The 13,570-nt window shown below is 42.4% G+C and overlaps 5 protein-coding genes across 7 annotated transcripts; 1 reads left to right on the top strand and 4 right to left on the bottom strand.

Annotated features, from left to right (window-relative positions):
* Positions 1-268: 268 nt before the first annotated feature.
* On the bottom strand, positions 269-2,178 carry LOC110861540 (prion-like-(Q/N-rich) domain-bearing protein 25). The gene is made up of 9 exons (XM_022110673.2): positions 1,854-2,178; positions 1,606-1,789; positions 1,292-1,548; positions 1,169-1,223; positions 1,010-1,103; positions 783-945; positions 677-712; positions 511-613; positions 269-435 (listed from the first exon to the last, which is right to left on the bottom strand). Exons 1-9 carry the CDS (start codon positions 2,124-2,126, stop codon positions 380-382), a joined length of 1,221 nt encoding a protein of 406 aa, XP_021966365.2. The 5' UTR covers positions 2,127-2,178; the 3' UTR covers positions 269-379.
* Positions 2,179-2,498: 320 nt separating this feature from the next.
* On the bottom strand, positions 2,499-3,489 carry LOC110861515. The gene is made up of 5 exons (XM_022110642.2): positions 3,360-3,489; positions 3,253-3,283; positions 3,035-3,178; positions 2,886-2,965; positions 2,499-2,816 (listed from the first exon to the last, which is right to left on the bottom strand). The coding sequence occupies exons 1-5, from the start codon at positions 3,360-3,362 to the stop codon at positions 2,757-2,759; spliced, it is 318 nt and encodes a 105-aa protein (XP_021966334.1). The 5' UTR covers positions 3,363-3,489; the 3' UTR covers positions 2,499-2,756.
* Positions 3,490-4,326: 837 nt separating this feature from the next.
* On the bottom strand, positions 4,327-6,265 carry LOC110861469 (adhesive plaque matrix protein). Of its 2 annotated transcripts, none has more exons than XM_022110583.2 (4): positions 6,088-6,265; positions 5,832-6,019; positions 5,150-5,771; positions 4,327-5,056 (listed from the first exon to the last, which is right to left on the bottom strand). In XM_022110583.2, the coding sequence occupies exons 1-3, from the start codon at positions 6,209-6,211 to the stop codon at positions 5,697-5,699; spliced, it is 387 nt and encodes a 128-aa protein (XP_021966275.1). In that variant the 5' UTR covers positions 6,212-6,265; the 3' UTR covers positions 4,327-5,056; positions 5,150-5,696. The 2 variants fall into 2 exon arrangements, with proteins under 2 accessions (XP_021966275.1, XP_035700623.1); XM_035844730.1 differs by having other exon boundaries at positions 6,088-6,250.
* Positions 6,266-6,336: 71 nt separating this feature from the next.
* LOC110861471 lies at positions 6,337-9,049 on the top strand. 2 transcript variants are annotated; one of them, XM_022110587.2, is made up of 5 exons: positions 6,337-6,895; positions 6,972-8,008; positions 8,097-8,127; positions 8,281-8,430; positions 8,892-9,049. In XM_022110587.2, exons 2-5 carry the CDS (start codon positions 8,006-8,008, stop codon positions 9,014-9,016), a joined length of 309 nt encoding a protein of 102 aa, XP_021966279.1. In that variant the 5' UTR covers positions 6,337-6,895; positions 6,972-8,005; the 3' UTR covers positions 9,017-9,049. The 2 variants fall into 2 exon arrangements, with proteins under 2 accessions (XP_021966279.1, XP_021966278.1); XM_022110586.2 differs by lacking the exons at positions 8,097-8,127; positions 8,281-8,430; positions 8,892-9,049 and having other exon boundaries at positions 6,972-7,334.
* LOC110861441 (endothelin-converting enzyme homolog) lies at positions 8,064-13,286 on the bottom strand. The gene is made up of 16 exons (XM_022110548.2): positions 12,869-13,286; positions 12,632-12,802; positions 12,479-12,562; positions 12,279-12,401; positions 12,131-12,213; positions 11,749-12,063; positions 11,411-11,670; positions 11,252-11,348; positions 11,009-11,185; positions 10,829-10,938; positions 10,669-10,739; positions 10,534-10,585; positions 10,427-10,469; positions 10,138-10,162; positions 9,789-10,060; positions 8,064-9,721 (listed from the first exon to the last, which is right to left on the bottom strand). Exons 1-16 carry the CDS (start codon positions 13,284-13,286, stop codon positions 9,509-9,511), a joined length of 2,514 nt encoding a protein of 837 aa, XP_021966240.1. The 3' UTR covers positions 8,064-9,508.
* Positions 13,287-13,570: the final 284 nt, after the last annotated feature.

Here is a 13,570-nt window from a genome sequence, read left to right as displayed (position 1 = left end):
GAAATAGAGCGAAATTTCGTATTCCCCCGTTGTGCCACACCCCCTGGGCGCCAGGGGGTGGTTGGGGCAAAATGAGATTTCACCAAAAATTGAACCTATAGATGAAATATAGTGAAATTAAGTGCTCCCTAGTTGACCCACACCCCCTGGGGCCTGGGGTGTCGTCTGGACGAAAATGAGATTTTCACTTAAATTGAATCTATAGATGAAATACAGCGAAATTAATTGTTCCCGTGATGTCATGGGAGTGGTTGGGGTGAAGCGAGTCTGAAGTTACTTACGTATGTGCGTTTACGACGGTTTATTTAACTGGAATTTTATATTTTTAGGAACCTGTAAAAATAAATAAGTTAATAAATGGAAAGTAGAAGCCATTGTTTTAAGCAGGACGATATTCACACGTTCGATTGCCGACCTCCCGAGAGTATTTGTCACCTATGTCACAAGATGGTCATTAAACTTTAATGATTAAAGCCTGCATTTGCATTCTCAAAACTTTATCCTGCATACACAAACACTTTCCAGGAAGGTTCGGATTTGGGATGACGCAACTCGCAAATTCCGTACAGAAAGGAGATTTTTCTGTACACCGCGTTCCGACGAGACCACGGCACTAACAAAGTATATAAATTGTCATTACATGCAAAATTAATCATGTCATCCTTTTCTAGTATACCTTTTTGATAAGGGGATCATACACTTGTAGAAAGTCCTGTAAGTTTGCATTATTACGTTTAAGATGTGTACAATTATTTATAAAATTGGGCCGTTTTCGTAAATACCAAGCAGTTGCAGACTCCATTTCTGCAGTATAACTGAGAAACGTCATCCGGATCACAACTCCCAGGTTCACATTGTTCCCCAAAACCGGGGGCACAAGACCCCGCTTGTGTTGCTTGGTATCTCTTCTTACATTCGCATTCCGAGTAAAAACCCTTGTCCACGCTGTTCACGAAACGTGTAATAAAGCTGATGATCACTATTTGCTGCATTTTTATTGAAAACTTACCACTGTGCATTCTTTATGCATCTCTGAAAGTGATGAATGTGGCTAAAGTTCTGTTGAATATTTCGGGGGAAAGTGCACGGACCAGAGACCAAACCTGTCACATAAACCAATCTTTTATACGAATGGCATACCACACCACATAAGAAATTTATGTCTCACTGAGGCATTCTTTCGATTTGTCGTCATAAACTTGGTGCAGGGGGTACTTGCAAGTCTGCAATTTTAAGAGCTTTCTCTTAGCCCACAGAAATTATTGTTCTTGTGATCACACATTTTACTTACACATTTTCCATCGATGCACATAAAGTGGAGGTCTGAGCAAGTATTTGGAGAGGTCAAAGTTTGACCGCAATTTTTATCAAATGCCAGTCCGCAGAGGCCTTGGCTCGCCTTGGTGAACCCAGTCTCACACTGACAGGTCATCCTTCCAGCAGCCAGGGGCGTTTTCCTGCATTCAGCATGTGCCGTGCAGTCACCTCCCCAACACTGGCTGTCGACAAGACCAACGCAAAATCCCCTCGTCTCGGAAAATATGCTGACTGACATGACGAGTTTGTTTAAAAATTGGTCACATTTCCTCACAGATAAAAACTCACCTTTCCTGTCGCACTGACAAACTCCATCGAGGCAGATGAGGGGTCGATGGTGGGCCACGCCAGAATTTCCAACCCCAATTTTCCTCGATATTCCGCACTCCGAATCGCTACTACAAAACTCCTTGTGTGCTTTCTTCGGAACACAAATTCCTTCTGGAGAAGCATAAAATCCGTATTCGCATTTCTACAAAAAAATAATAAAAGATTAACGGCATTGTAATTCTCATGAACATTTTCCGCGATCTTACGCAAATGCCTTCAATGCACAAAGCGCCCTCAATGCATTCCGAGTCTAGGCCGCAGACCTTCCCCAAATTGGCCACACAATCTCGAATGCTGTGATCGTAAATCATGTCGTCTGCGGATGAACAGCCACAAACTCCGGTCGCCAGACAGCTCACATGCGCGCCCAAACATGGGCCCCCGTCCTCACAGTTTTGACCGTAAGTTCGCACCATGCCCTCCACCTCAGTGTTCTGACAAATGAACAGAAGAAAGCTGAGGGAAAGAAAGATCGCCATTTCGACGCTGGATAGAAATACGACTGCAACCGATGATGGTGTGACGATGAAATATATCGCCCACAAAATCCGTGTCACTCAATCATGAAAAAGTTGATCCTGTACAAAACAACATGCAATTAATTCATACATCCTAATTAACACTTCGCAATTAAGTAGTCGGGCTTACAACGCATTTTCCTCTAGAGTTCAGTGGTCTATTTATGGCGATGTATTTATGCATGTAGCAGATATTTTTGTTTTGACGATGATTTGCAACGATTTACAACTGTATGTGTAAAGTACTGGAAATGCCAAGATTGAAAATTGACCCCGTTTGGATAATTCCAGTTCCAGACCAATGTGATAAATTAAAAATCAAGTCCATGAAAATTTTATATCTCTTAAAATTTATTGTCATAAAATAGTTTCATAATTTACATTTCTTAAAATTGTATCGCCAATAATATTTATCAATTTAACAAGTGTATATGTAGAGCTCAAAATTATGCTCAATTTCTCACAATAATAATTTCATTGGTTTGCTTAGAGTACATAATCAAATGCTAAACTACTCACAATCTCAAAATTGACGTGGTCATTGGTACTCAAAAATAGATAAAATTTAGAAAAGTGTCTCCCAGAAGGCGCTCAAATGACTGTGGTCTCACTGGGAAAATCAGCACTTCCGATTTCATGCTTGTGGATAAACTGCAATAAATATAAAATTAGTTAATTAGATGATTGGTCGCTTCTTCACACCCCGTTCTCCAGTTTTACCTGGTCCTGGTCATGCTTGGCTTGCTTGAGTAAAAAGTGAAGCGCGATTTTATTGAATCCCTCCAAATCGATTCCGGTCCCTGAGTGATAAACAATTTAGGTTGATTAAATTAACCCCCTGCAAGAAATTTGCTAAATATGCATGCAACCTTTTCTGTCCACGACTCCAATAATGTTGGCCATCTCCTGCGTATCAAAGGTCCAGTCGGGCTGCATCTGCATCATCATGTCAGTAATTTGCTCAGCCTTCACGCTCCCTTTTCTCGCGTGTTTGTTGAAGACCTTCTCCATCACTGTAATAAAATAGTTCGAAAACGCAACATTAAAATAAGTAACTACTAAAGCAATGAGACTGATGAGTACTCACATGTTTGGGACTCCTTGCGAACTTTGTATTCCTGAGGAATAAATAAAAGAAGGTCCAAGTTATACTTTTGTATGCAGTTTGTCGTATTTTAAAGAAATTTCGCTTACCATTTTTGCTTATTTGTTTTTGTTTTCCTTGAAAACTTTGGTTTGGTTTTAGCTTGGTAGCTGTTTTGCTTTTGAATTGCTTTTTCTTTATTCAGTGTGAAGTTCAGACTGACTGCTGGGCTTGACATGTTGGTCTTTTATAGCCCGCGAGACCACGCTGGTCACGGCGCAGTAGTGGGAACGACGACGACGACGTGATGTAAACAAACGTCTCCTTGAAGCATAAGTAGCCAAGAGCAGGGTTATAATTTCAAAACAAGTCATTATAAGCTGCAAAATGACTCAACGCGTCCACGTCCTCCTTCCGCAGTTCACATCAACTTAAGTCATATTCATTATTCATATTCATATATCTTCCTTTTCTTGGTTGAATGGATCTTTGGCTAAAATTAGAACCATACTTCGATACATGTTGTTCCTGATCCTTCTCTCGCTCTCTCCATAACAGCTTATCTATGACTGATGGATCGCTCCTGTCATGTCGGCGGGTCAAAAATACAATTATTATTTCCATATTACTACTCATCCACATATGTACATGAACATCTACCAACTTATCTACCAACCGACAACGAGGTTATGGTTTGGCTTTCATCCAGTGAAAGCACCACCTCCTTCGTTGTCTTGTCGCTCCCCCATGTTTTTTTCAAAATCTCCACAAGTGTGGTCTGGTCTGGTTTGGTCTGGACTACTCGTATTTCCGTTTCGGTTCATATCTCACCAAGAACATTTCCCACTTCAACACCTGATATACTACGTGCCCGCATGACAGCCATGCTGCGAAATTAGATTTGACAGGGGCCAAAAATCGGATGAAATATGACAAACAACAAGCGTTTCGTTCATGCGAAAATGCGATGCAAAAGTGAATATAAATATGTGTGTGTGTAGTCCAAAAAGTTGCATTTTTCTCACTTTCAAGGATTTCCTTAATGTGGGTGTGCTTCTTCTGAATACGTGAAATGTGTCAGGTTTCAGACAAATAGAGTTGTTTATTTTTCAAATATTCAATGTCAAGGGCAGAGACATGCACAGCGTATATTGTTAATTTTACAATAACATGTCACTGTCTGTTTACCTTACATAATTTATAGTTAGCTGGATTATTGTCACCCTTGATGCGCAGTTTGTTGATGGAACTTATGAAAATGGTCTCTGCTGCTGATCTAGTGATACCCGTATCCGGGTTGTGGATAAGTTGTCCCAGGATATGGGGGACTGGGAAATGCCGGATTTGCACCGCCTGGGTACGTGGGCGGCTGACTTACGGAAGGGTACGGAACACTTGGGTTATAACCTGGCTGGCCTATCAAGCCTCCTGGATAAGACGGTTGTCCAGGATAACTTGGCTGTGCTGGATAAGCCGGTTGTGCTGGATTTATGCTACCAGGCTGCCCGGCTCCCGGATAAGCTGGGGGTGGGTACATTTGGGCGTTTGTGTAGATGGGCGGTGTTTGGTAGGTGGTTGGTGCATTGGGCAGTGACTGGAATACAGATTGATTGTACTGAGGATATGGCTGAGATGGGATACCCGGAGTGGAGGACGGGTAGCCTGGAAACACCCCTCCCGATTGGGGGACGCTGAACCCCATCGACCCAGGTGAGGGGGACATCATCACAGAATTGTTGAATGGTGGCTGAGTCGGGTTGCTATTCGGGTACGGAGGTGGGGCCGAGGGTGCTGGATACGCTGAATTCTACACGTTAGGAAATTGAATAAAATGTCACCATGTTTCTTTTAACGACCATTTCTTTTTGTAATGAGAATTAATTAAATGTGCCCAACTTACGGGATACATGATGCTCAGTTTTTTTGCACTGTCTCAAAAAACGCAAGATTAGGAATGCTCTCCGTACTCAAAAACACTTGATGCTGTTCAGATAACTGATTTTGTGACAAGTTTTAGATGAAAGTTTTCTCAATTATCTAAACGAATGTGAAGAAGGTGAGTAGTGATTACAGTAGTTCACGGAAGGTGTGGTGCAATAATATATATTCCTCGATCTTCTAGGCTACAATTTACTGCGCCGGAGGTGAAGAGACGTCATGTAAATGAGCTCATATCGCGTTATCACCTGTTATCTCCTACGTCGTCTGAATGAGATGCAGCAATAATGAACCGAAATGAGTGCAATACAACAACACATGCACAGCAAACAGAGTGTGACTTTGCATAAATAATTTTACGTCCACCACACAAAATGTACAGCAGGATAGGAAAATCAGAGATGAATGACGAAGTTACAATAATATGTGGAAATCCTGACAAATTATCATCAGTCCGTTTAGTAGTTAGACGAACGCCCACAAGAAGTGGATGCTTGGAGCCAGTGAGACTAGCAATGCACCCGTTTGAAAGACCTGATCGTGCTGAAGCCCAACTCCTTCGTGCTCCGACAACGCCGGACAACCTGCCATTATCGCCACAATTAATTATTTTCCCCTCTTTGTAAGCCTATTTCTTGAGTTACCTCGTCACGAGCAGAAGCCGTGGCCAAGCTGTAGCCCACTGCCTGAATGGACTCCCTGCAGTTGGGATTTTCGTACACTTGGATGCAGTGACCTTTGGGGTCAACGGACAGATTCCAACCTTCGTTCGTCAACCAGTCTGGGACTCGAACACACTCTCCGTACCCAAGATTCATCACGTACTGGTGACCTACGTAAGAAGCCATCAATAAGTAGTGGGAAATTTGAGACGAAATAGCTGCGACAATTTTAACTCACCATTGCAGACGGGTTTTTGGTAGAAGGAAATCTCCTCGACCACGCCGTAGCCTCCGCCGAAGCGTTGCCCATCGTTCATCGCGACCAATGCCAGCAAGGCGACGAGTTTGAGCAGCGGAGACATTTTTAAAGTTTTGAGAAACTAATAATTCTTTTAGAGTTTGAGTAAAATGAGTAAAATCTGTTTCCGATTTTGCTTTTATATGTGAAACAGAATTTGGAAAAAGTTTCCTGCTTACGCGATATCAAGAAGCCGCTTGTGGTTTGGTTTCTTCTCCAAATTTTCCATTTCATTAACGTTCATTAATTAGTGGAATTGGAGCAAAGGAAGGATTGGCCTTTCCTGTCAACCGCCACAGAATTTTTCCGAAATTATTAACTTTCATCTTTTTCGGTCTCTTTATCGAAAGTTTTCCTTTATTTCACTTCCTGCGGTTTTTTCAGTTTCATTTCGTCAACAAAAAATAGCATACAAATAAAGTAAAAGACACTTTATTGTCAATTTCCTGCGGTTAATTTGGGGTTGGTAAAAAATAAATAAAAAATATTGCCGGACGGACACACGCGCCGTGCGGTAACAAAACTGGTCCATGCAGAGGAAACCCACACAAATTTGTGTCGATTAAAAGCGGAGGATACGATCCGAATGTTGGATCATTCTTCACATTTTATTCAATAGAATAAGCCGAAATTTGAAAAATATTCGAAATGTCTTTGAAATTAATTTTTGCATCTGTCCTGATCATGATGATCTCCAATGTGCATGGTCAGTCGTACGTCTCATTTTACGGGGAGCGACACTGTTCTGGTCAGTGCATATTTATTTGTTATTATTTATCATGGGCTTGTAAATCAGATTTCACAAAATACGATATTTCCCCCAGGCGAGCGTCGATTCGGTGCAGAGTTGCAATACAGTTGTCAAAACCTGCCCACGTTCTTGCTCTACAATTGGCAGGAGCTCTCGATGGACACGAACGGAGAGTGCGTGACCGTGTACAACGAGAGGAATTGCGGAGGTCGAGAACTGGCCAACTTCAATTCTGCTCGTTGTCGAAACATATTTGCCATCGGACAAGTCAAGTCCTTCCGCCAATGCTCTGGAAGAACCAACTCTGCCTTCATTTCTGGATAAATGACGCGTTTATACTGCCTCCGTCTTAACAATAAATAATAATTTACATAATTCTTGCATCAGATTTTGTTCATTGGAAAACGAGGGAAATAAAAACACGTCTCAAAAAATACTGATCAAATTTGTAACTCATCTCGCCTGTGAGGCGTCTCAATTATGGAGTCGTCTCTTGTAAAATGTGTATCAAATTAGTCTTGACGGATGGAAAACAGGGAAAGAATGTTCCTCTCTCTCTCTCTCCAAATTCCAGGAGTGGCCAAAAATGCTTGAACATCTTCCGGCTATTTTTATTACCTCACTTACAAAACTGCTTCAAGTGAAGTCGACACGTGTTAACGGAAGCAGTTTACTTGAGGATCGAAGGGGTAGAAGAACGCATGTCCTATTTTTAACGCTGTTATATGTCTTTTGGGAATTTCACTTTTTGTAGTCGGGAATATTTTTTTCTGGATCCATTACAAACATGCCATTGGGTGCATACAACATATAACGAGCCCTCTCGCTGGAGTATCTCGCCCCACAATCTCGCACACAACTTTGTGTTTAAGATTAGCCAGCCAGCCAGGATTCTGTAAGCATATGAAACATGCACTTTTTCTCCCCCACTGCAGATCCCCCACAACCGACAAGTCTTAAATTCTAATCCGGAAGAAGGAATCTAAAAGAAATCTGGAAGAAGTTGTTGGCAGTTGACAACTGGAAGGCGCATACGTAGTTTGGATTTGCTCACAGAATCGCCAATCTTAACACTAACTACTTACCACTACTACTTTCGAAAATATCATGGTAAGTGGTCGCAAAACGTCGATAATAATCCCTTAAAATTACTATCCAACTCAAATTAAAGCAAAAATCCGATCCAAATTTATTTTAGGAGTACAAAGTGCGTCAGGAATCACACTCTCGTAAGTTTACAAATTTCTTTAGCCGTATACAGAGTAATAAGATTGGATGAACAACAATAGAGAAAAGTTATTGGTTGTATAAGTCTAGCAATAATTTGTATAAGGATTTTTTGGCATAATTTGAACGGGTACATGTACGTAAATTTAACGCAGTGCTGGAGAAGATGTTTGCGGCCCACGCGAGGTCTGGCGTCGTCGCGCGAGAAGTGGTTCCCAATCTCTTGAAGGAGTTCAACTCGGACATCGAGGTCACTCCAGATCAGTTTGGCGTGCATGTGGCCGACATTGGCCACGCGGTCGCAGGTAACTTGCCTATTTTACTACGTGAATTATTCAGATGGAGCAAATAGGTCAGGATTATTGCAATTATATTCTGTTAGGTCTAAGTACATATTTATCAGCAGGGAAAGTTGAGACTGCCTATTTTGTGTCCGTCTCAATCAATACTTAAATTACTATTACACAAGAATTCAACAAGTTTTTGTCGTGCTTTGTTATTTTTCTTTGAAGGCATTATTTGATACGGGATTGATTTTTTCTATTTAAATGTGATTCTGGAAGAACAAGAATAGCTCGAAGGAATGAGATTGAGAAGAGAGCGAGAGTGGTTCTATTTCCGTCCCACTAAAAAGACCGTCTCCTTCTCTCCCCTCTTAGTTAGTTGGTTGGTTAGTCATGGCTTGTGTATGTGTCCGTGGGTAAAGATAAACTATGGAGCTAAAAATGAAACAAGTATTTGTATTTGAATGTAACGTATCTCGCAGAGGGCCTCGACTGGGACAGCTTCGAAAAGGTGATGCTCCACTATCTCGTCAAACAAAGTCGGAAAGAAAGCAACGAGTTTGGCCACAAGAATGTCATTTCGCTCCACGATTTCGAAAACCCATAAGTAAACGCGTCCTCAACTCTCCGTCCATAAATATTAATCTCCTCCTCCTTTCTTCCCAATGACGACATCACGAAGAAGAAAAAATTGCTTGAGAGTCAACGTCCGTCGACGTCGTCGACGTCCCAAGAATGAGTATCACATCGTTTGATAATAATAAATATACACGAAAAAGAGCAGCACCAACCAGCATCACAATAAGTTCTTGACACTTTTTAACCCCCTCTGCACACTCTGACTGACGATGAGAAATTCATACTTGGGTTATTTAGAGCCCACTCAAATGGCAATAATTATTGGCATGTTTTCAATGTTATTAACAATTTTGGTGTGGATTTTCTCGTTTCTCTTTAAAAACTTCAGTATTTGTAGAAGAAGACTGGAAATAAATCTCTCTTTTCTCGTTTTTAGTACGCTCAATATAATACGTGTTTTTTTTCTCTATGAATGTTGTGCATTTGTCGGTGTCGGTCATTTGTTGGTTCGTTCACTCAGTCACTTTGAGTTCTTTCCCTGTTCTGATGACGACGTAATTAGACTGTTGCATTTGTCGACGGGATTCATTCCTGAGCCGACCGGACAAGACCAGGATTTCGCAAAGTCATCCGAATTTTGTAGTGATCCCAGTACGCGATAAATTCCAGGCGTGTGGGAAGAAGATTCGAGCTCATCTGCCAACCATTCATCTGGGCCGTTGACACACCACATCTACACGAAAAAAATACAGCATGATTAATAGGAGAAGACCAGGGGAGAGGAAAACATAAATATTTACGTGAGCAAAGCTTAGAAAGAACATTTGGTCGTGGGAGAAGATATCGAGTCCGACGAGGGATTTGAATTCGTGGTTGTTTTGGGAGCTGAGTTTGCGGAAGGCCCAGTACGATGCGGCGAGGCCGAGATGGTCCGCCAAGTTCTCTGACCGCGTGCGAAGTCCGTTGACGCGGGAGTCTGGCCCCAAGGAGGGCACGTGGTAGGTCGAATAGTGGTGCTCCAGGCACTCCCAGTACTCCTCAAGCTTTTGCACCAAACCAACTTTTATCCAGCCTAATTTACCCATCGATATTTATCACAATCTCAATTTACGCATCCTCAGTATAATCGCAATCTAAACATCTGCGTACCTTCAATATTGACGCTGTGAGAAATCTGTAACAAAATAGACGTATCTTTTAATTTTTCGAAATTTACTTGGTTTTCTTTGCGTAGCACAAGAAAATGAAATGTATTTATCATCATAAAGCATAGCATTCTACGTATTACTCTGATAGCAATGATCTTGTCAATTCATGCACTCGCACATACACAACAGGAAAATTAAGATGGTATTTAAATTTGTGCAAAAATGCAGTAATTTTGTACATCGCCATTGTAGCAATTCAATAAAAATTAATTAGAGTGCGTAATCAATACCTCGTGTCCAATAATGGCACCGATAGCACCGTAGTTTACAGGTCTGTATATAGTAATTTCGATAAAGTAAATATTTGCATGGACATTTTGCATGGAAAATGACTCACATGGGAACATTATGTCGGTAGAAAGGAGCTTGAAGAAGACCAATTGGAAAATCTACATAGAAATGCAAACATGACTCTAATTAAATTAATTCTCAAATTGCCTCGTCGCATATAATTCACATGTAATGTACATACTGATGGAATTGCGAGCCGTGTCATAGTAGGCGTACGCCTCGCCAATGTTTGCCCAAGACGTTCCACTCCAACTAGGACACAAAGCAATATGGATTTCTTAATTTATTGCAAAATATCAGACAGCAGAACATCCATAAATAAAAATATGCATAAATTTCACCAGTCCGAGTCAAATGGTTCCCTGAGAGTCGTGAGAGTTTTGTCGTACAGCCAAAATCTTAAGCGAACATATTTCTTGAGGTATATTTCACTCTCGTTGTTAAACCGGAGCTGCGAGAGTCAAATGCAAATCCCAGGCAGTCAGTAAATCATAATTTTGCCTAATTTTGTGGGCACTTACGGACTCGTAAAACTGATCGATCGCAGTAACGTTATGGAATGAGGATGGGTAGCCGATGCAATGCTTCAACGTGCTCAATTTGCGACTAATTCCCAACGGAAATATTACAGGTCCCAACTGCTTGTTGTTCAACAGTCGTTCCATCGCTATGCGAACATTGTCCACCATTTCTTCCACCTTCAGAAACAAATTACATTATCGGATACGTTCTTCTATGTAAATTGTATAGAACTTGTTAATCACCTCTTTTTTTGAGGAAATATCCGTTAAACCACGAACAATCTTCATCCCAATGGCCAACGCGAAGGTGTCTTTGACCACGGTTGCACATGTTGAAGCTCTTCAATTACATGGCTTAATTTATTCGTGATCACTGCGAATACGTAAATCTGCTTTACTCACCTCGGAGGAATGCGTTTCATTCCGTACACCATGTTGTAAAAGTTAAAGTTCAGCTTTCTCAGTTTGTGCGTCGTGCCGGACGTGAAGGTGACGAGGAGTCTCCACATGAGATAATTGGTCAACGTCGTGGTGGGCGTGTTGGCGAGAAGGGGGCTCAGGCCACGGATGTAGGACACGTCCTGCACCACAATCCGCTCCTCGTCCGTAAAATTCATCCCACTGCTCACAAAAACGTGACCCAAATACTTTTTCCAGTTGAGCTGCAGCAATTACGAATTAGTAACCGGGGATTAACTATGATCATTCAGTAGCAGAACTTGCTGCATAAGTATTCGTACCTGGTTCGGATATGCGGCAGATTTCGGTGTGAGCAAGTCAGTCTCTCTTTGCAACTTGTGGATCGAATACTGCGCCTTCCGCACCGGACGGGTCGACTCCACCTCATCCGTCGCCAATTTCGCCAAAGCCGACTCAAATTCGATCATGTTTTCGGCATCCGCGTGCAGCTGCTCCCAGTCCAGAGCTCCATCTCCGAATTTGACAAACTCTGCGGCCAGTGCGACAATGAAGGTTTTGTACGCCGTGAATATTTTCGGATATTTGGTCGGATTCAGGAGATATTCCCGCGCGATGAAGAATTTGGGATGAATTAGCTACAATAAAATTACTCGGATGGATTATTCGATGAATTGAGAGGCGTAGTCAAGTAATTTGACTAACATAGATCACGTTCTGAAGGGAGTGGACCGGATGTTGCTTGACTTCCAAAGACAAGATTGACGAACAGGACATGCGTTGGAGATCTGATGAGGATGAGAAAATTAAAAAATAATTAAATTAAATTAGCGTAATTTTTTAGACGACTAACCTGCCACCAATGCTAACCAGTCGGAAGGGGCTGAAAACTGAAACTGTGAGCCTAGGATGGGCCACCCCCCATATTTTTCCATCAACGCCCACAACGCATCCAATCCATCCTTTTCCAATTGATCTGAAAAACATATTAGGTTAGGCTACCAAATAAATAAATAAAAACTTTGCCTCGGGAAAATTATTTTATGCACGCACTCAAATCTTTGCACTGGAAATAAAATTTCTGGGCCAGAGGAAACGTTCCAATTTCAGTCTCAGGTGCGGGGTCCTCCAAAATATCTGCACAAATTTAAAGTTACGACATGGCAAAAATCATTCGACATTGTTTGTAAATTATCTTAACCGAACTTTGTGTTGCGCGTATAACTTTTTCATTGATTTTGCTAAACTGGTCAGAGTTGACCACGAGCGGAACGTTGTGCTCGCCTGGGGACGAATGAGTCCAACTGCCGCATGCAAAATCGTAAAAATTTTGGCACGGATCGATTTTGAAGTTCATTGATTCCAGCAGTGAAATTCCTGAAACGTACATAACCGATTTTTTCTGAACTAATGCTCAAGGTGAATAAATATATACGCACCAACCTGTGTGCAGACAATTAGGAGAGTAGCAGGTTTTCTCGTCCTCACGTGACAGGTTCCTCATCATTTGTCTCGCCAGGGGGTCGTGTATCGAGCGGTTCGTTGTGACCATGAGCTCCCTCGCCTGTGCCAAGAGCACCGTCTGCAGCCGCCCCATCCGACCACTGTCCCATCGCTGAACCCCCTCGTCCCAACCAGCGAGACGCCCATGCACCCAGACTAGTGAGCAAATAGCGACCACGACCAGGGAGGCGGCGAGGGCGAAATATCGCCACAATTTGCCAGACTGATGCCCATTCTCCGAGCAGGTCTTGGTCCACTTGGTCCACCGGAAGAGCCAAGAGTGAGCAGAGGCTGGATGACTTTCCGACGACGGAAATATGTAGCTCACTTGCCCACTCTCAACACTGCTGCTGCCCATTTTACGGGAAAATGAGACGACTCATTCTCACCACGAGTGGGGGCGACGTGGGGCAGAGAGTCGACATTCGCCACTTCCGGTGCAGAAGAAGGAGGAGGTGAAATCCATTCTCATTTTACGCTGCTGCTGGTGAGAGGGGAGAACTATACTGCTCAGCAGCTGGAAAAGGAGACCTTGGCATATATTCCTCCGAGAGAGGAGAAAGTGGAGAAAGTGGGGAGAGAGATATGCACGTCGCGAGAAGTATCCTGGCCAAGTCAACCAGTCCTGCATGGAACCCGGTG

The sequence above is a fragment of the Folsomia candida genome, unplaced genomic scaffold, assembly GCF_002217175.1.
Source record: "Folsomia candida strain VU population unplaced genomic scaffold, ASM221717v1 Fcan01_Sc042, whole genome shotgun sequence".
Classification (NCBI taxonomy): domain Eukaryota; kingdom Metazoa; phylum Arthropoda; class Collembola; order Entomobryomorpha; family Isotomidae; genus Folsomia; species Folsomia candida.
The sequence above is the reverse complement of the archived record's forward strand: the minus strand, read 5'-3'. Positions and strand labels throughout refer to the sequence as shown.